Source organism: Strix uralensis, chromosome 5 (genome assembly GCF_047716275.1).
Source record: "Strix uralensis isolate ZFMK-TIS-50842 chromosome 5, bStrUra1, whole genome shotgun sequence".
NCBI lineage: Eukaryota > Metazoa > Chordata > Aves > Strigiformes > Strigidae > Strix > Strix uralensis.
Genome location: NC_133976.1, coordinates 12,156,705 through 12,178,296, shown reverse-complemented (window position 1 = coordinate 12,178,296; position 21,592 = coordinate 12,156,705). Strand labels below are relative to the sequence as shown.

Genomic DNA, 21,592 nt, shown 5'->3' with positions numbered 1-21,592 from the left:
ATATTATACCTCCTCAGCTACTGGAGGCATAGGAAGCACTTTAGTTTAAAATTGTGTTCATGACATTCATATGCCGCTTCTTAATCTAAACTAATGAAGCTAAAGCAATTGCTGGTTCTCAGCAGAATGTAAGTGATCTAATCACACATATTCCATCTATGATAAACTTGATTGGCTTCCATAATTTTTTATGATCAAGGATTGAAAAAGAACTAAAAGTTTTGATCCAACAAGGCCAGAATAAAAAGGCTAATAATAACCTAATAATCATCACTTAAAAAGTAATAAATGGCTATTTGTACTTTCAGCTGCAAAATGGAAGAATATTGTTTGCTTTCCTGGAATTTAACTTATTACATTTTACAGAATTGTATTGATTCCTTCGGCTTACATATGCAGGCCAACACGTACAACACAGAGAGATAAACCAGTAACAATTTTGTTACAGCTTAGAGTATTCATGGCATCTCTCAGTTCCCAGAAAATGGCATCTTTTGTCCATGTGGCCAGATCCTTTGTCGAGACAGCAACTTTGTCTTACATTTTGTATTTCTTCATCAGAAATCATTATGGCTAAATTTAGCATAATGCAACAAAGTACAGCAAGCTTCTATTGCTGACTGGTCAGCATTTCTTGAACTTATGTATTGCCAGTTGACCCACCACAAGTTGGTGAAAAATTGTGTCAGAAACCAAAGGTGTTAAAGTTCCCATTGATTTCACTCAGTCTTGCACAATTTGGTCATGGGATGAACTTGGCTGTGTAGCAATTACATATTGTATAGCTACTTTTGATAACAATAGTTAAATATTGCATAAGATATTAGAGCTGATGTAGGTTGACTAGGGAGTTGAGAACTGTTTCATATTATCAATAGTAAATTAGTAGTTTCCAAAATTGCCTTACGTTTCATAATATCACAAAGCATGGCAGTGCTACCAGGGAAATATGCAAGTGAGCAGCCATAGAGAGGTGTAATGTTTAGGGCTGGCCTTACCAGAAGTATGTGACAGAGACATACACACCTCCTTTGTGGGATAAAAGTTATTAACAATAATGGCTGAATGCCACTGAAAATAATGGTCTTGCTCCCTTCCTTTCCCTCCTTCCTTTGTCCTCCTTCTTCCCTTGTTTTAACTCTGGTTCTCATCTGATCCTTCCCCCTACTCACACCTCTGAGCCAAGTTGCTCACTGGTAGAAAGGTAATTCAGAAAAAAAAAAAAAAAAAAAAAGAAGGAAATAATCTTCCTCCAGTCCAACAGGAAGAAACAGCTCCCTGAGGAATGAGAGCTGGCATAAAGAAAGGGGGAGGCACATGGATCAGGTACTGTGGCTGTGGAAGCTGGCTTGACCCTTTGGCTGCAGCACTGTCGGGTTGGATCAGCTGTGCCCTTGACCCACCCCAAGAGTGTCCACGATGGCATCAGCACAGAGTAAATGGTGGGCTGCAAATCCACACAGTAACTCATTGGGACCTGGTTGTCCCATGTACTCAGGTCCCTGGGACCTCTTTCGTACAATGCCCAAAGTAATCTTCCTCTGTTGGCATTTTCTAAGGGTATAATATAGACATAGTGGTTATTCTTGAATGAAAAAATAAAGGAGAGCCCCTGCACCTCTTCAGGTGGACAGCAGATTTGTTCTAGCTTAGATTGATAAGAAAGTACATAGTATAGTAAAGTGCAGTAAGAGGCAGTACAGAAAACACATGAAAAGGCTAATGACATAGCCTACAGCCTCAGTTTATATGGAAAATTGTCCTGGTTGCACAAAAAATCCAGTATAAAGTCCTGCAAACTCTTAGCTTTCCCTGCAACAGTAGAGAGAGGATTAGGAGAAATATCCACCCTTTGGAAAAAGTAAGATCACTTACATGGAGAATGCTGTGAGGAAGCATGTTCCTTATATCCTTCCAAGTCAACATAAAGTCATAAGATGTGATCATTGCAGACTAAATATTTTTCAAAGTGCCCAAAATGTCTAAAGCAGAAATACTATTTCTGTGTCTCTCCAGGATGGGAGGAGAGATCCTATGGCTCAGACACTCTGAACAAACCTATCAGTGGCAGAAGAGTTAGCATATCATTCTGTGCTATTAAAAACCCTAGCAAAGGATTTATAAGGAGAGGGAGGAATGGATGGAGGGGAAAATTTCTTTTAAGAAGTAAATAACGCTACTTTAAAATCTACTGTCACAAGATTGAAACTTCTCTATTCACATCTGTGCCTGTGTGTTTTTGACTTCTAGAGAGGTTATTTTGTCCTCTTGACCATATAGCTGCCAGGACTCCTTAACCCTTTTCCTAGCCTAGTTACACAGAAGCAGGAGGTCAAATCCTGGCATCTGCCCCCATCCCAGGACCCTGCTGAGTACAGATCATAAACAGAATCTGAGCAGACTGAGTTGCACCTTTCTTTATATCAGCCTGTTTCTCCCAGATCCTTTGAGCAATTCTCTGTGGAAACTGAAAAGGAGATTTCCAAATCATGTAAGCTTTTCTCTCTTCATCAAGGAGATGGTCTGCCCCATGCTGGATCACAGCTGTGATAGAGTTTTCGCCTCCTGAGGTTTGCAAAACAAGGCTGAAGAGAATTTTAGCTGTACGTCTGAGTGCAAGACCTCAAGCTGATAACACATTTGCTGCGACAAGGTTTCCTTCCCCTCTCACACAAATGCACATAAATTATGGCAGATATTCAGAGAACAAGCCCAGTGCTTTACACCACTAGCAAGGCATTTTCAACTCCACCATACAAACAGGCTATCCAGAGACAAAGCCCTGACTGTGTTATGCGTTCTCCAAGACATGATATTCATTTTTAACTGCAGTGGTTCTTAATTGGCAGTATTCTTTTTTTTTTTTTTTTTTTTTCTTTTGATGGTGCCTGCTAAGCAAACTCTAGAGGCAGAAACTTAAGCTAGAAACAAACTCTAGCAACTTATAATTTAAAAGGTCTTTCTTGCTATCTGGAGGGATTCCAGCCTTTTTATTCCTGGAACTCTATGAACTGTGCAAATTAACTAATTAATATTGCAGCATTCTATTAAAATAAGCATTTTGGAGCTTGGAGTCAGGCAGCCTAGATTTTTCTTCTTATTGAAAAAACTTTTCAGAATTTTTACCACTAAGGGGAAAAACTACATTATCCCAGGGGTTTGGGAAACTCATATAGAAAGAGGCCTGATGTAGACCAGGAAAAGCAGGCATTCCCATGTCAATACAGGAAACATACCTTCAAACACTCCTTTTCACTGTACAGTCCCAAAGACTGAAGACATTGGGTGCTACAGACATAAAACTGTTGGTCACTCTAGAAGGGTTCATGATGTCCTGTCTTGTCCTTATAGCATATTTTGCCCTCATTCTCTAGACCTGGAAAACTTTCCTAATAAAATGTTATCAAAACCTCAGAGACTTCTTAGAAAGTATCAGTTTTGGTAACAAGAGTTTTCTGACAAAAAACAGTCCTGCAAGAACACTGTTTGCTTTCTCTGGGTACAAAATTACTAAGTGTCTGAGTAATGCTCAGAGATAAGTCTTGTTTCCTCCCCTGGGATATTTGCAAATGTATTAAAAGTAGTTTATGGATTCTAAAAACTTCTAAAAATAGTTTATTTTTACAAATTCTCAGTGGATTTGGCAAGTGTTTGGGCAATGCCCTATCACAGCAGTTGGAAAGTTTTGCTACTGGCTACAGTAGCAATTATATCAGCTTTGTGGTCACATTTTAGGGGGACACACTTTTGTTCTCACTGAATAGCAATGTCAGGCTGCCTTCAAAAGTTTGCCAAAAATGTGTGCTGTATACCTCCTATTGATGATAAAATAGCTTCATTTCCTTCTTGTTTGGAAATCTACAATCATCTGGAAAGTAAATGAAGCTCGTGATTATTTTTTTGTGGTTAAATTTAGCTTTGATTTTTTTCCTTTTAGGAAGCTGTCATTTCAAATGGTACCATTGCTTTTGAAAATTGGCTTGTGCCAGGAAGTTCAGTTTACAGACAATTTTGGGTTTTCCATGTGCTAAATCCTTCTGAGGTATTAAACCAAGGAGCACGTCCACAACTTGAACAAAGAGGACCTTACACATACAGGTAAACAAAGCCCCCGGAATATGTGACATGTCATATCAGAAGTTTTGTTAAAGTCAGAGAAAGTTCTGCTGAGTTATAATTTGTTTTTCAAATTCCAGTGTCATAGTTTAGTCAGACTTGACAAAAATGCCTAAACTGCAGCTACACATAGCAATCACATTTTCTGTATTGGGTCTCACACTGGGAAAACCCATATAGAAATAGGTAATTGGGTGTGATGCTGCTTGCTCTTGTGAAAAATTAATGCTCATTACCAAGGTGTTTGCCACAACAACACACAGGCATTGTTGCATTTGTTGCTGTTCAGTTTTTGCCAACTTTTTTCATGGACGAAAATATTCCAGGTGCTCTAAATCCAAGAGTTTATCTTATCACCCATGTATCACTCATATTTATTTTAATAATATTTTTTTCTTTGTTCCTTTATGACTTATTTTTAATCTATGGGTTTTCCTTTTTCAATTTTTCCTCTGAAAAACATTTATTTTTCTGAATGTACTAGCTAGGGCCTAGATGCAGCAGTCCATCCCCATTCAGGGAATATTTTAGTAATTTGCTTAACTTTAAATATGATGCTGACATAGGACTAGTCGATGCTTCCTGAGTCATTAAGACCACTACCCAGCTATCACTGGCATCCTTGTTATGAAATTGCTTTCCTAAAATGATATTTCTTTCTTGATATCTTTGGGGATGTATATTATATTTGCAAGATGGTTTTGCATTGCAGCATCTACAGCTGAGATGCTTTGATGACTAAAAGATTTTTTATTTATCATTGGAAATAGAGAACTCTTGATTCGTAGAGTACCTGGGAAGACATAGGAAATGGTTACACAGGAATCAGGAAACTAACCAGTTAAGAAATACTGCAGAAGGTGAATTCCTGCCAAACAGAAATGTTTTACTCTGTTGGTGGTGATGGTGCCTATTTTCTCAGGGATAAATGTCTGCCAGAAGCCTAGATGAGACTATGTAAGAAATTATGGCTATAGCTCTTCTCACTGCTGCAGTCATGCTCACCTGGGATATTGGGTCTACTTGAATCACTGTGGCACTGAGTCTCTCTCTCTCAGTCTCCCTTTAAATTATTAATTATTTATTACAATGTAGAACAACTGGCCTTGAAAATGCAACTGTCCCCGTGATTCTGTTGGGAAACTTTGTTTTAGGTCTTTTGTTTCCAGTTAGAAGTAATATTAATCAGAAGAAAAATCTCCCAACTTTCAGGTAGGTGCTCTACACATTAGACTATTAATTAAAATGACATGCACAAAAAACAGCCTTGAGAAGCCAAGATGCAGCTGCTTTTGGGGTAAGGCCCACCTGCACTGGCTACATCTGTACCATGGGGAAATGCTCTCTGAACCTTTTGGTCCCCCTGTGCCCAGGCTGGAAGTTCTGACAGAGTACCCTGAAGATCCCTTCTGGGATGGAGCTGGGACAAGCTTTGTGGACCCACAGCATAGGCTAAGTCATATGATGCCTGCTGGATGCTGCCCCAGCAGAGGGGTCAGCAAGAGGATGGGAACTTAAAGAGTTGAACAGTAGCTCAGAGATTTATTTGTACCTTAGTGATCTGCTGAGAGGTCATGCTTGAGAGGCTTATGAAGATCTCAGTGGAGCTGAAAGACTGCTTGTAAATCTCCACATGCATATGAAATGTTATCAAAGTGACTCCCATTATGGATCTAACTTGTAATCTGCTTTGTTGCAACACAGGCTTATAAGATCAAAACTTGAGAGTGTTTATTAACCATTCTGTGTCATCTCCTAATTACAGGCAACCATAAGAAAGCTTAGAAAAAAAAATGACAAAACATAATTAATTTAAAACAAAATATAAAAAGATACAAGGTCCATTATTGAAATAAAAAAGAAATATTTGTTTTTATTTTATTATCAATAAAAAAAAATCTGTTAGGCATTAAGGAAATATTTCCAAAAGAAAAATATTTTACAGAAAATGGAATTTTTACATATATTCACATGAAAAGTTTAGAATCCTTTCAGTGGTTATAAAGTGTTCGATGTTCATCTACAAAAATGTTCAACTTTTAAAAAAACTTCAGTCAGGCATGGTTATGTGCTGTCTTGAAAATAAAATGTTAAAAATATTCAATGTTTTTATTTTGTATTTCAAGGGTGCGATATTTACCCAAAGAAAATATCACAGAAAACTCTGATGGCACAATATCCTACATGTTGCCTAACATTGCTCGTTTTGAACCTGATATGTCTGTTGGGACAGAAAATGATACCATCACGTGCCTCAACCTTGCTGTTGTTGTGAGTAAAGAAACAAACCCCTGGTGTCCACATTCAAATGTTGAGATACTGGAGGAAATAGGCAAGAAGTTAGCATTAGTAATACTGAAACTGCCACAGGATATGTTTTCTCTCTATGAACTCAGATGACATGAGTGTCAGCTACACTGTGGATAGCTGTATTACTGTCTTTAAAAAAAAAATAAAATTCTGAGGATGTATTGCACATATATTAAGGTTTCCTTATATTCCCAGGGTAATCTTAACGGTAAACGAAAATTGACTTGTTCCTGTCAATGGAAGCAAAGTCATCAGTTTGGATGGGATGTATCAAAAAGCATCATCCTATTCAATTTTAGTGTGGGAATGAGTCAAGAGTTTGTGGATGGATTCCCTTTCTGCGTGAGGTACAAGACAGATTTGCCATACTCTTTCCATAATATCCTCAGTCTGGCTTTTCAGGGGAGGCTGTATTAAATCCCATGCTCGGTGTATGCATGGCTTTGCTGCCCCAGCTGCTTGCTTCCCGTGGTGCCCCTCAGCACCACTTCAATGGCATCCCCTGAAATCTCCTGTCCTACTGAGATGTTAGTCCTTCAGAGAAAAGCACGGGGGTCCCTACCTAGAATAGTGCTAGAGCCTTTTCAGTCCAAGTGTTTGTGTGTTGTCACAGGCTGAGAATGCTTGCCCTTGACTGATGTTTACAGTCTTCATATTTCTATTCAGCCCTGATAGTGTTGCCTGATTATCTTGCACTAACTCTATGGCATCAGCGTGTGAGTGTTCAGGATCACTGTGAGAGGGTGGGTGCTAGGGACAGAGTGAAGAGATGCTTGGTGTTAACATGATATAGAATCACAGAATCAATCACAGCATCATAGAAGAGCTCATGTTGGAAGGGACATCAAAAGATTATCTGATCCAATCTCTTCCGAGAAGGGGAGCCCAGATTAGATTTTCTAACACCCTGTCCAATTGCACCTTGAAAACCTGATGGGGACTCTGTGACGTTCCAGTGACTAACTCTTCTCACTGTAAAAAATTTCTTTCTTCTATCAAGATGAAACCTTTCCTAGTCAACTTGTACTCATTGTCCCTTGTCTTCTCCATGTCACTCCTTGTAAAGAAAGAGCCTCCATCCTCTTTGTAGCCACCCTTTAAGTACTGGAATATTGTGATGAGATCCCCCTGAGCTTTCCCTTCTCTAGGCAGAAAAAGACTAATAAATAAAGGCGAATGGCCTTATTCAGACCAGATACTTTATGCCTGTGTCCTAATTTAGGCCCACATCTCTCTTTTGAAAAGCTGTTAATATTTCGTATGCTCAGAGTCCTTCATGTCACAGTATTAAGTAACACTGCTTAGCTCCCACACATTGGAACTCGTAGCTCTCTATGGGTCTAAGCATAGGCTCATGCCTGGAAGCAGCTGTGTCAGGGGATATGGAAACAGAGGATCCAAGCCCCATTTTGGTGTTCAGAAACAAACTGGTGTAAACCCGAATTCCCAGAGAGGCTCTGACTATCTCATTTGACAGCACTGACTTCAAACCAGTAGAGCCCACCTTTTACATTATAACCTTGTCATCAAAATACTCACAAGGGAATTCAGAGATGTTTTTCACACTTTCTTAACCCCAAGGGGATTGATCCCACATCTCTATCTCATAATACTGTATTTCTTTCTTGCTTTCTGCTTGTTCTGCATTCAAGTTCAGACAAAAGTAAAAGATTCATGGGATTGAGGAAGAAGAAATGAGAGCGAAAGAGACCCTTCCATTGGTATCCCCGTAGTGTTAAGTACAAAGAGATGGCCTACTAACGGCCTAGGCTGAGCACTTACTCTCAGAGAATCACTTGTTTTTACACAGATTTACTTATCAAAATTGTTACAATTTCCTGCTTCACCAGACAGGCCAACGTAGATAGTTTCTGTTTGTGTTCAAAAGTTATTCATTGCCTGTAGGGACTTTATGCCTCTGGGAACATTCATTACAATTACTGCTGGCAAATCTACATTATTCTTCATTGAATTAAGAAAAGTTATCCATTATTTAGAATTAAAGCTGTTCAGAAAGAAGGACTTGTTTGTTGAAAATATATATTCTTTCTAAGTAAAGAAATAATGGAGATTCAGCACTTGTTCAGTTTTATGCTATCTATGTATTGCTGCTAGCATAACAGCAGAGCTAAACCAGTTATCTAAGCCAGTAAATGACAAGGCTTGTATATTTTTACTTACATGTTTATAGTGCTGGTGAGTTTGAAGTATGTGATATATGGAGATGACAGAAAAGAGTTAGAAAACCATAAGTGGTACAACCCGTGTTATACAGATAGGGATTTGAGATTATTGCTTGGAGCTATTCAAAAGCTGTCTGGCCACGGTCCTGGGCAACTGGCTTTTGGTAGCCCTGCTTGAGCGGAGGGGTTGGACCAGATGCCCTCCAGATGTCCCTTCCAACCTCAACTGTTCTGTGATTCTGTGATTAGGGATGATCTAGTGAACTCATGTAAGCAGTAAAGACAAATTTTCTGCTTTTGTGTAAGTTATGCCCAGTATTGTTTTGTTAAGGAGTCTCAGTTTTAGAAACTTAACTTACAGTGAGCTGCACCTCTGGAAACTGGTATTGCCACAGATTTCTTGGAGTTAGTCTCTGGGTTTTTGATCCAAAGCACATGCAGAATTTTACGCTAAACATTAATTTTATTGCTGTTGTAGGCTGCACCTGCCTTGTATACAAACACTTTTATACAACTACTATTAAATACTTGGATTAAATCTTCTAAGTCACACATGCTGCAGAACAGAACAGTGAAAGAATTACTGTGGGGATATAAAGATCCCTTCTTAAACAAGGTCCCCTTCCCCTTGGACCCAGTTGTGGGAGTCTTCTACCCGGTAAGTGAAACTAATGAAGAGGCAAAGCCTTCGGTTATCATTCTGTGAATAAAAATTAAGTCAGATGCTATGAGGAAGAAAAATCTGCCAATGATACAATCTAGTTCAGTACTTCTAACTGTTATTCTTTTTTCTTGTGTCTGTTACAGTATAATGAGACGTTGGATGGACTTTACAAAGTCTATACTGGGAAAGAAGATATTAAAAAAACAGCAATAATTGAAAGCTATAAAAACAAAAGGTATCATAACATTGTATAATTAAAAAACATACACATTTTCAATATTCATATATTCACTAAGAGCTATAGATAAATGGAAAATCTTCAACAATTCAAAGGAAGCTGGATCAAGCCCTGGGCTTAGCAAAACCACCTCTCTCAGCTATTAATGGTTTTATTAGGAGATCGGATTTAAGACAGTTATTAATTCTTTGATACTAGCAGTTCTGTTTTGCATACTTAAGTAGCTACATCCCTTTTAACCTATTCTAACACATCATATAGATTATCTGAATAAATGAATGAACATCTCTATTGTCTGACTTTGCTAATGGATCAGGATTTTACTGGAGCAGTTGTATTTAGCAATACAGGTAATGAAATGGATTACACGGTACAATATACTACATGCAGCATGACTTCTTTTTTATCTTAAAGGAATCTTTCATACTGGGAAGGTCACTGCGATTTGGTTAACGGCACAGGTGAGCCTATTAAAGCTTTTTAAAACTTTAACATATTTCTTGATATTGCAAGGGAATAATGAGATGCGATATTTAAATGAATTCCCCATGGCTTTGACAGTTATGTATTCAGTATATTAAATGTCTATATAAATATGAATGTATACATGTTACTACTACTATACATGCATATGTGTGTATCTATTATAATATATATATAGTATGATATTGTACATTATTTTATATATACATGTACACACACCCTCTTCAGCTAGAGTAGATATGGAAGAAACACAACAAAAAAAGTCAGCGCTCTCTTTCTACTAATTATCTTTATGGTACAACATAACTAAGATTCTTTTTCTTTGCTATAGCATCTGAAAATTATCTTTGCATTCTAATAATGTACATTCATTTACAGTATTGAAAAATAAAATTAACTGCACCAGAATGGACAGAAAAGTTTTTTACTGAGATATGAAAAGAAATTGAGGTGACAAGGGAGAAGGCTGTCAGACAGGTGGTTTGGAAGCCATTGGCAAGTGAAAAGGGATGAAGAAGAGAAGTAGTTTCGTTTGGGATGAATAAACTAGAGAAGAATATTTTTGAGTTTACTTTCAGAATGCATATGAAAACAATTGAGTTATTAAGATACATTTGTTCAAGATGATAATTTTCTTCTTGATGAGTGAAAGCATCACAGTGAGGACACCACTATCTGTTGAGTTGAGGCTGGCAGATGTCATGATGGAGGCTTTTGCAAAGAGCTGTAGGCCTTCAGTGGGCAAGTATCAAAACAAGCAGGTTTTTGGGTTTTGTTTTTATTTATTTATTTATTTTCTGTGCTTCTTTACCTGGCATAGATCATTTTCCTTATAACCCAGAGCACGTGGCAAGTTATTCTGAAGTATTTGAAATACATCATAAGAACCTGACTTTCCAAAAGTCTGTGAATCAAGAAGGATTAGTTCCTTTTTAAACTGTGTAATTAATTTTAAAGGAGGCAGCATTTTCTTAGGTTCTGGGACTTTCTTTCTTTCTTATGGAGCCTGAACCCTTTTTTCCCAGGGTCAGCTTTTTGTTTCTTCTTCTTCCACAGCTGATGGAATAGACATACTCAGCTAACTAGACTAAGTGCTCTAGTACAGTGAAAATGTGGAGCTTTTCCTTGTTAACAAAGGTTATCACCTAGTTTACAAGAGCATTCAGTGTGACTGCTCAGGAAAGACTGTGTATTTAGAGAAGCAGCAGGTTTAAAAAGTCTTGTAAGTGTGAGAATTCCTTCTTATCTTATAAGTTTTTACACCAAAGAGCAACATGTATAGTATAAGTAAATATCTAGATAAAAATATTAAGCAGTATTCTTGTATGGAGCTTGAAATGAGTTCATGTTTGCAAACTCTCCAAGACTGCCAAGATTTAGAAATAGAGTGTGTGTCTAGAATGATCTTGGAACTTCTTTAAGAAAAAGTGCTTCTGTCAGCAGTGGGCAAGTGGCAGTATGTAATTTAGCTTTCTTGCTCTTGCCAACTAGATTCAAAGATATGACAGATGTTTTCAATCCTTTGGTTATGGTTGCTGACTAAGAAACTAAACAGAAATTTTATCAAGAAGTAACAAATGTGCTGGTTAAAGGTTTGTTACAACACCTTGTTTAGGAAAATGGCACAGTCTTCTTACTTAACTCTAGATGCTTGCAGTGCAGAAATATGCGTCTGAACTGGCTGTCTGTGTTCTTTTTATAATGAGTGGAGAAAAAGACATCACCAAAGTCCTATTCCTCTGACCTATTTTTCATGTCTACCATGGACTGAGATGGGCTGTGCTCTAGAAGGGCTTCATTCTCTCCATTATCTACAGAGGGGATCACAACTGACAAAGAAGAGGTCTGCTGGAGCAATGTTTTGGTGAAAAATGGTTTAGCACTGATTATTAAATAGGCAGTTTTGAAGTCTAAAGCTGTGGGTTTTGTAAGTGCTGAGTGCCATAACTGCAGATGAACCAAGCATCTCTAGAAAGGTTTAGTTTTTTAAACTGCATAAACCTTGAAGCAATGGCAACAGGTATTGGGATTCGTATTAAGCAGGACTGTTTTTTGTATACTCTGTTTTGAATGGGTTTGATCATATAATTTCACATCTGTAAAAAAAAATATAAAATAGCTGCCATAATTTGACTCGCTTTCAAAACAATTCAGTCTTTTCTGTGGAGTGCCTGTCACTGTGCAATAACTTACATAAATATTTTCCCCATAAATGACTCATTTTGTTTACCTTTTATACAGCTTTATGGGAAAGTAACAGCTGAGTATTGAGCTAGAAATTAAATCATGTCTTCTAAGTGGAATTGCTTTCAAGCTGTTATTTTATTTTATTCACAGATGGGGCATCATTCCCACCGTTTGTTAAGAAGGATCAGGTACTGCGTTTCTTCTCCTCTGATATTTGCAGGTAGGCTGGTCCCTTCCTTGTGTGCGTGCACACCTGTGTGTGCCACCCAAATGCTCTTTTGTTTCACAAGGCAGCTGCAGTAGCTCTGCTTGGGCTCGGGTCACTGAGGCAGTTCAACATAAACATTTCACCTAAATACATGTAAATTTGTGAGATGTGCTCATGATTCAGAAATTGATTCTACCACTTTTATTTATGTCAAGTAGCAAGCTATTTCTGGTGTTTTTTATTTCAACCAGTTACAGATGTATAATTCAGGTATATCTGACACTGTTGTGAGCTGTTACAGATCTATGAATGACATTGAGGGTCACAGAGTTCCAAGTCTTGAACTTCTTCTAAGATCAGGACCCAGTCTACAACCTGCCTTACTTGGTCTGAGAAGCCAATAGGTACAGCAGGGTTCAGTTAGGCCCATCTTTGGCATTTATGCAGAACATCATCTATACCGAACAGGCTTTAGTGTCATCCACTAGATACTCAAAATTGTTTTCTCACAGGATATTTTTATGTGTTTTATTTTTATGTACTTACAAACCATCAAACCTGCTTAATACATCCCATATGATGGCTTTTCAGTCTGCTGCTTCTGCTGTGGCTATCCAGTGTCCCTGAGTTCTCCAGTGGGATTGCTGAAAGTAATGTTAAAAGATTTAAAGTACATCACACTGTGTTTACTTTGGGAGGTTTGACCCCTTTATTTATTTTGCTGCTTGGAAACAGCTACTTCCTTTTTAACTGGGTTTAATGTGGGGCATTTGCTTTGCAGACTGTTTGTTTATAAAGATCAGTGTTTTTACATGAAGTTAATTTTTTTTTTTTTTTTAAAGTAGTTGTATCCCCAAACTGGAAAGCATTTCACAAGTCATAGAAAAGGGAATTCTATGCAGAGGACAAATGATAAAATTATTTGGATTGATTGCACACAGTTTGAGAGATCCCTCTGGCCATTTAATTCTCACAATTAATGAACAATGAGGAAGGGCAGTCACAATTGCCCAAAGGTCATTCTGAAATGAAATGGAAAATGGAAAATGATTCTGTCCATGTTGCAAAACCCAGAATGCTTCTTCTGTTTGGCTGCAATGCAAACTCTTGTTGCCCTGTCTAACAACCCTGCCTCTGTATCAGTTGGTAATATATCAGCAAAAAGAAGCTTAAGTGGTATTCTGGTTCATATGCCATGGAATAAGGTTACATGCAAAATGTTGCCTGCATCATAAAGTAGATTAGTATCATCAGGTCAGTAAAAACCTATAGCAGAGCTGGTTTAAATTGATAAGTATCTCCACTGTAGTCCAGAAAATTTCAAAAATTTTATAACAGTGGGTGTAGAAGTGTGTAGGGAAAAGAGCTCTTAATTAGTTGGTTTTGTGTATATTGTTTATTGTTAATATTAGTAGTTTTATCTGTCTTTCTGTGCATTGTCATGCTCACCTCTGAGCTTGGACATTCTTTTGTGAAAGAGTAGAATATTCTCCCTTGCAGAGGAACACCCCTAAAAACTCCTGAACAGTGTGAAGAGAACCTGGACACTGGGTCCCTGGAGTGCTTGTTTATTTTAAGACACAGACAGTTGAGGGATCCTTAAGGAGTATTGCCACAAATATAGATTTTTACTCGAAATGACTGAAACATTTCTCCTCTGTTATATTCAGATCGATCTATGGAGTTTTCCAGAGCAAGCAGGATGTGAAGGGAATCTCACTCTACCGTTTCACAGTTCCTCGTGAAGCATTTGCATCACCTGCTGAAGTCGGAGATAATTATTGTTTCTGCACAGATGAAATCATATCAAAGAACTGCACATTAGGTGGAGTCCTAGACATTAGCGCCTGCAAAGCAGGTATAGCAGTGACACGGTACTGCCAAGCAAGTCATTTAACTGGAGAGAAAGCACGTGTCCTGTAGCTGAGGTGTTACTGTAAGACCCAGAATGTTCGTGTTCGTGAATTCTTGCACGGATTGCCTGTGACATCTTTTACATTTCTGCAGCCTCATTTCCCAAAATGAGGACTATAATATTTCTGTATTTTGCATAGTGCTATGCAAAATCATGATACTACAGATTGTGTACTGAAGCTGCAGGAATGCATGTATAGAAAGGAAAGGAGAAGGCACTGTATAAGAGCCAGAGATAGTCACAGTTCTTGTATTTGTGATAATTGTGTACATAACTATATACACATGCAGAGACTGAGAGACACCACTGGCTTTGTTTAGTATCAGTATGATAAATACATATGGAGTCTGCATTTGGACAGCATGGGTTCCCTTCAGGCTTGGTTTCTACTAAAACAAGATCATGAAAGTGGGGGAAAACAGTGACAGCCAAGTCCTCACCTCAGCATGAAACTGGGAGCACTGCCAGCTCCACGGTGTAGACACAGACAAGCAGGATTTGTAACTACAATTAATTTCACCATGAAAATTTTCCTCATGACAGTAGAATCAGAGAAAAGCTCAATTCTTTTGGTGGGGGTTGAGACTATTAACAGTTTTATGAGGACAGTGTGTCTATATAAAAAACTATGTTTGCATGGAAAATGGCTTCAGAAGATGAAGACTGAAACAAGGCTTAATGATTCAAGTGAGTTTGTTTTTTCAAATAGGAAAACCAGTATTTATCTCTCTTCCGCATTTTCTTCATGCAAGTGATTCTATATTGCATGATGTTGAAGGCCTGAGCCCCAATGAGAAGGAGCATGAGACGTTTCTAGATATAGAGCCTGTAAGTCCAAATATTTAATAATTGTAACTCAGTAAACTTGCAATGTTTAAATTTAATTGTAATAGAGTAGGCTTTTATACCAGAGGGACAAGGAGAAGATACAATATTTTCATGCTTGCTTTTGCAAGATCTGCTCACAAAAGTGTTACGGTTTTAGCAGGGGAAATTTAGAGCAGAACTTAGTCTCATTCTGACCTTCAAAGTTTGGAAAATAAATTTTGATTTTCCCTTATTGGGAATGTGGGATTAAATAGATTCTGCACTGAAGTATGCTATAGCTTTTCTATGACCACCTATTTTGAGAAAATTCTTTTCTATGAAAGTTCTTCTGTCCCCTCTATAGTTAATTTCTTTCATTTTCTATAGTTATTTTTGTATAATTACTATCTCAATTTAAATTAAATATAGACCAGTTTATTTCCAAGAAAATTTCTAGAAGTCTGAACAGACTAGTCTAGAACAGACCTAATATAGTCTTTGTGACTTGGATTGTCCAAGAGAACTCCCAAACGGAATGAATTTATAACAGCTCTGATTTTGATTGCCTCCAAATTTACCTCTACTTCTGTTCCAGTAATTCAGATTCTTTACATGTATTTACCAAAGTTTTCTGAATTGTGTGATAAATTCTAAGGGTCTAAAATTTTATTTTGCTCTGAATTTGGATGAAAAAGTAAAATTCAGGATTTCTCACTAAAATATTTTTAGTCATGTAACTTGACAGTTATGTAACTTCAATGAGGAGATCCAAAGTTAAATCTTTGTTTTATCCTATTTTGAATAGAAACATAAATGCATATTTCCTAAATCTGATATGAAATTTTCAAGAATCATGCCCTGTCTTGTTTTTGTGGAGGACAGAGGGGAAAAGAAGGAGATGAATAAAAGATCTGACCTTTGTTTTGATATGTTTGTTCTGATATAAAATGTTTGGGTTTGGCCTTATGCAAGTTAAACATCCTTCTTATTGCAAAAGAAAATTTAGTTAATTTCTGGTGGAAAAAAGCTCTAAACCATATTTATATATGAAACATTTCATGACTGCTTTTTAACTTTTTTTTTTTTCCTTTGGTTTAATTGCAAATTACAAAAGTAACTATGGTAAAGCCACAAAATCAGAACTTCTATAAGAAATGAGAGACCCTTAAAAACATTAAAATTTCATAAAAATGAAATCCTTCAAAACATAAGGATAAAATAATACCAAACTGCTTTTCGACACAGTCCATATTCTAGGTTTAGGCATCAAATTCAAAAATTTATTTTATTTTATTTTTTTTCCTGGTTTTAGATCACTGGTTTTACACTACAGTTTGCAAAAAGGCTGCAAGTAAACCTCCTTGTGAAGCCTGCACCAAAAATTGAGTAAGTACTATTTCATTATTTTGTTTTTTAAAGACTTTTTTCAAGAGGGCTGATTGGTCTACAAGAGTGTCAGTAGAAATGGCTGGTACAAGAATAAATAAAAATACTTTCCCAAAGCCTTTTCTTCTGTATTGCAAAAATTTCAGTCATGACTTTCCAGAGAACATAAACTTCAACAAAAGAGCAAGCCTTCTTGAGCAAGGCACTGCCCAAGTATTTTGACGGACATTTGATTTCCCCACAGAGCTTACAAGGCAACATGTTATTGAAAATAACATCCTTACAAAACACAAATGGGGGCTGTGAGGATGAACTAGAAGGCAAAATGTATTTTCTGTAATAAACCCAATGAGAGAGAATTTATGTGTGCTATGTCACTAGATGGATTTTATCACAAGGATTGACAGGTCTCTAGCTGTTTCTTTTCTCTTCATTGGCCCAAATGTCCATGTAGAGATGTGCATTTCAGGATCCTATACATCTGGCAGGTGAACACCTCACAGATCTTCAGACCCTCCCACCAACACCTAGCTGTGTCCAGCCTTTCTTCTTTCTGACTACCCACATATGGAAGACTAGAGAGAAAGAGATGGTTGCTTGATATGTAAAATGGCTGTTATTAATTGTAGGCTTTTTTTTTTCAGTCCAAAACTCTACTAAATAGGTACATCTGGAAGGTAGAAATGTAGTTAGAGGAGAAGAAAAAAGTTTAAGTAGAGACTGGGCTTATGCACGAAACTAAAGGTAACATGGTGTACTTATTTTCTCATTTCAGAGCTCTATCAAAAGTTCAAAAACCTTATATTTTTCCTCTTCTTTGGCTAAACGAGGTTAGTATATGTTCTGTCTATAATCTTCAGTGTTTAAAAAAAATGAAAAAAAACAACCTGACATGTTTTTTTCAGTCTTGGTGCCCTGAAACTGGGCAATTAATCTCATGCTGTGATTTGCACACACCAAGAATATATTCAGCAAGTGAGGGCTTGCATACTTACTTTTCACTGACATTTTTCTTGCACTGTTTCAGTCTGCTGTCATTGGGGATGCAAAAGCAGAAATGTTCAGAAATAAAGTCACCAGTCGGGTCCAGATGCTGAGTGTGCTGCAGATGGTGTTAATGATCGCAGGTTCTGTGCTGTTCCTCGCATTCATGGGTTCCTATTTCATATGCAGATCAAAGAAATTAAAATAAGTAAGTAAGCACTAACAGCTCAGTCCTCAGCAGTAACTTTTCCTCAGGGTTTCAAGAACTTCAGAATCATTATCTGTTTAGCTGTTCTTATTTTTTAAGTGCAGTTGTTCTGTAGGAAATCATCCAGATAATTTACCTAATGTTTTCAAATTCTCTTCCCAGCCTTAATTTTCAGGATGCTCTTAACACGGTCAGGAGAGGGTATTGGAAATTATATCAGAAGACCAACATTTTATTTTATTCCAAAGCACAACATGATTGTTGTGAGTTTATGAAAACAGGCATTTTATCCAAGACTGATAAACTGTTCAGAAGTGCCCTCTAGTACTTCTCTGGGACAGAGGCCACACAGCTGCAGATTCCTGTGCTCTTCCAGGACACACCTCTATCTGGGTTCTGACAATCCACTTAAATGACATTTTTTATTGTGTTGGATAGGGTTTTTCACTTCTTTCAGTCGCACATCACTGTCATGTTAGTCTAAACATCTCTTTAGCATACCTAGCCCACTAAGACTAAATATACTCCCATCATGGATAGAATAATGAAGTGGTGGATTAATGCACTGGCATCATCAGTTGGGTTCGTTCAGCCTGGAGAAGAGAAGGCTCTGGGGAGACCTCATAGCGGCCTTCCAGTACTTAAAGGGGGCTACAGGAAAGATGGGGATGAACTCTTTATCAGGAAGTGTAGTGATAGATCAAGGGGGGACGGTTTTAAACTGAAAGAGGGCAGATTTAGATTAGATATAAGGAAGAAATTCTTCACTGTGATGGTGGTGAGACACTGGCACAGGTTGCCCAGAGAAACTGTGGATGCCCCCTCCCTGTCAGTGTTCAAGGCCAGGTTGGACGGGGCTTTGAGCAACCTGCTCTAGTGGAAGGTGTCCATGCCCATGGCAGGGGGGTTGGAACTAGATGATCTTTAAGGTCCCTTCCTACCCAAATCGTTTTATGATTTTATGATCTAGGGAAACAAACACATTTTTGGAGTGATTTAAAAGAAGTGCAGGGACATGAATGTTATGGTGAGTAGCAAAGAGATATTTTTAAGACAAAGACTTACCTCATCACATGCTGAATTCTTGTTTTATTTCACTACAGGTAACAAAAGACTTCAGAAGTAGTCAATGTTTAATAGAAATTGCAGCCAAGCAGCATGTTAAAATTCAGAGACAAAAGATATGATTCAAGGCACAGTCAGTCCACATGCTATGGAATTCAACATGCTTTTCCATTTTGAGAAGACCAACTCACTAACCCAAATAAGCTAATGTTTCCAAAGGTCCACACTTCTGACATCGCTAAAGAGGCCACCATGGAAACTATGCTTTCAAATAACTGATTATTTGAACCTTGTTACAAATTTTAAATGACATCCAAGCAGACTGAAGTTGAGATGCAGTTGGATTTTAGTCCACCTTCTGCTATTTATGCAACTTGCTACTTTTTTTCTTCTGGGATTTGCAAGATGAAAGCTGTTCGCTGATGTTCTGTCTCTGAGCACAAGCTGGGAATGACACCACCTTTGAGCTCATGCTGTGCTCTAGATGCTCTCATTGCAATATTTCTTTCTGTTCCTTCAAGGAATGAAAGCTGCTGCAATAGAACTGCTCTCCTCTATTCAGGGATCTGAATTGCATTGAATGTGAAGTTTATTATGTAAAGTTACTAACTGTAATACATGAAGTTAATAAAAGACTTACTAAAATATGTGGTTTATACATTTTATATGGAGATGGCTCACAGACACACCACAGTCATTCATATGTTGATGGAGCTCATCAACATTTGCCCCCACAGCTCTTTAGTAATCTGAACCACTCCCTAACTACCAACCTGCTCCACTGCTCTTTCTGTTGCCTCCCCTGTGCTTTTCTTTCTGGCCCTTGCTTGACCACCAGCCTCTGCTCTGCCTTAACCCCACTTCACCCAAGGCCTCCTGTAGAGAATGATCTGATATGTCACCTTTCAGGTCAAGAGACAATATTCCAAAATGCTCCAGACACGGGAAAGATTGAGATAATGATTTTGATCAAACATCAGAGCGTTCCACTTCCTTCCTGTAGAAGAACATAAATCAAAACAGGTAGCCCCAATTCTTTAATGATAAACCATCTGTCACAAGGAAATTTGTGCAATCATTTGTTTAATGAGGTGCATCAGCCTGTAGACCAGTAGCAAACACTGCCATCTGTGTAAATGGTTTACTTTTTCATTAATCTGAATGACATATCTTAGAAATGATTGTCAGTGGGGCAGATATTGAGTGTTGTGAGGTCTCTTCCCATGGACTCACTGAATTCAGAACGAGAGCACTAAGTTCAGCCTCAGTTCAGTCTGATATTTGCAAGTAATGCTACAATGGGCGTTAAACCAGAAAGGTTTGTCTTGCTAGTAAATGACAATATCTTTGGCCGGCTATCTTTAGGAAGTTGTTTTCACCCTTTGGAAATAAATAGTAAAACCCAGCTGACTAAAATGCTGTTTTAATCCAATATTCCTTGTGGACAAAGTTGTGTAGCTATCACCAGAGTTAATGAATCACAGAAATCCCAAGAGATTATTCTTGAAGGCAAGGTCTATGTGGTACATGGCTACACTCTCTTTTTCCAGCCATGAGCTGGAAACACAAAGTAACAGGGCAGGAGATGTGAAGGAGCCATGACACTCAAGGGAAGCTCAGCTCTCACTTAGAGAGCCTTTGCATTTAACTACTCATGGTGCTTGCTAGTCAATAAAAACCAAGACCTTTCTCTCACCTCTACATTACTGCTGCTGTCATATGTGATGCTCTGTTCCCATATTAGTCTGGGCACAGTTTGTCACAACTGAAGGCATCCCTACCATTTTATGGACTGGTCAAAAAAGTATGAGGACAGCTGAAGTCATTAAGACACCTTCTCTGAAACAAGCACAGCTCTGCTTGTGGTTCAAGATCTGACACCGAGTTTTTATAATAAAACTAGTCTTTTTTGCCAGAATCTAACAGTGAGATCTTTTCATGAAAGAAACAGCAGCGATGCTCCTGTCATTTTTGATACACTAGGATTTCAGTTTCATTTTCTTTGGCTTCAAGTCTATTGTCAGCAAGTTAGTGTTTGCTCTAGTAGTATTGTTTATGCTATGTGGTGCTCCAGCAGCAGTGATCCAGCAAGTCAGGCCATGATTTTAAATGTCTCAGGGCCCAATTTTGCATGTACACAAATACAGTTGTTCATATGTATAATCTCATTGATCTCAATGCAGGTTTGGACTTTTAAACTATGTTCAGCACCTAGATTTCACATGAATTATAATTAGTACTTACTTTGTCCAAAGCATCAGTTACAGTTATTGTCAATTCATGTTATTAAGGTTAATGTTAAGTATTTACATTTGTTCAAACAGTGCAGGATAAACATTTATTAGAAATGTTAATGAACTCAATACAAATAAATAAAGCTCAAACTCTTCCTTCTGAGATCCTTATGTCTAATTGTAAATAAAGTCTTCTGTGTTGAATAATTAAGTGCTTGTGTTTCTTTTTTTTTTGGTATTTTGGGTGTGTTTTCTTTTCCTAGAGATCGATTTTATAAATTGATGAAAAAGTAAGCTTACAGTTAACCTTGTTATGTCATATTCTGGCACATCACAGCTGCTTAGAGGTGTGTATCACCTTTCATGTTGCCGCATGATATTTTATAAATACCAGCGATGCACAACATTTATGCTGTGGATTACAAAATGGAGGGGACTTTGTGGGCAGAGCTGAGCACCAGCACGTCTATACTGAAGGATTTCTAAAATAATCCCAGGAAACCAAGCTCAGAGAGAGACCTGCTTTCAACTCCCCTGAGCTGGAGGTGTTGGCAGCATGGTGCTAGCACATCCAGCAGCACATTACAACACCCTTTGCTGGCTC

At 37.8% G+C, this 21,592-nt stretch overlaps 1 protein-coding gene across 3 annotated transcripts in view; it reads left to right on the top strand.

Annotated features, from left to right (window-relative positions):
• CD36 (CD36 molecule (CD36 blood group)) overlaps positions 1–21,199 on the top strand; it is a 37,015-nt gene extending 15,816 nt beyond the window's left edge. For all 3 annotated transcript variants that reach the window (XM_074869871.1, XM_074869870.1, XM_074869868.1), the window contains exons 3-14: positions 3,938–4,098; positions 6,243–6,387; positions 9,088–9,267; positions 9,417–9,508; positions 9,926–9,972; positions 12,332–12,401; positions 14,060–14,247; positions 15,014–15,132; positions 16,424–16,497; positions 17,273–17,327; positions 17,525–17,689; positions 18,793–21,199. In XM_074869871.1, the coding sequence (XP_074725972.1) occupies positions 3,938–4,098; positions 6,243–6,387; positions 9,088–9,267; positions 9,417–9,508; positions 9,926–9,972; positions 12,332–12,401; positions 14,060–14,247; positions 15,014–15,132; positions 16,424–16,497; positions 17,273–17,327; positions 17,525–17,689 (1,296 nt within the window). In that variant the 3' untranslated portion in view covers positions 18,793–21,199. The remainder of the gene's footprint in view (positions 1–3,937; positions 4,099–6,242; positions 6,388–9,087; positions 9,268–9,416; positions 9,509–9,925; positions 9,973–12,331; positions 12,402–14,059; positions 14,248–15,013; positions 15,133–16,423; positions 16,498–17,272; positions 17,328–17,524; positions 17,690–18,792) is intronic.
• The last annotated feature ends 393 nt before the right edge of the window (positions 21,200–21,592 follow it).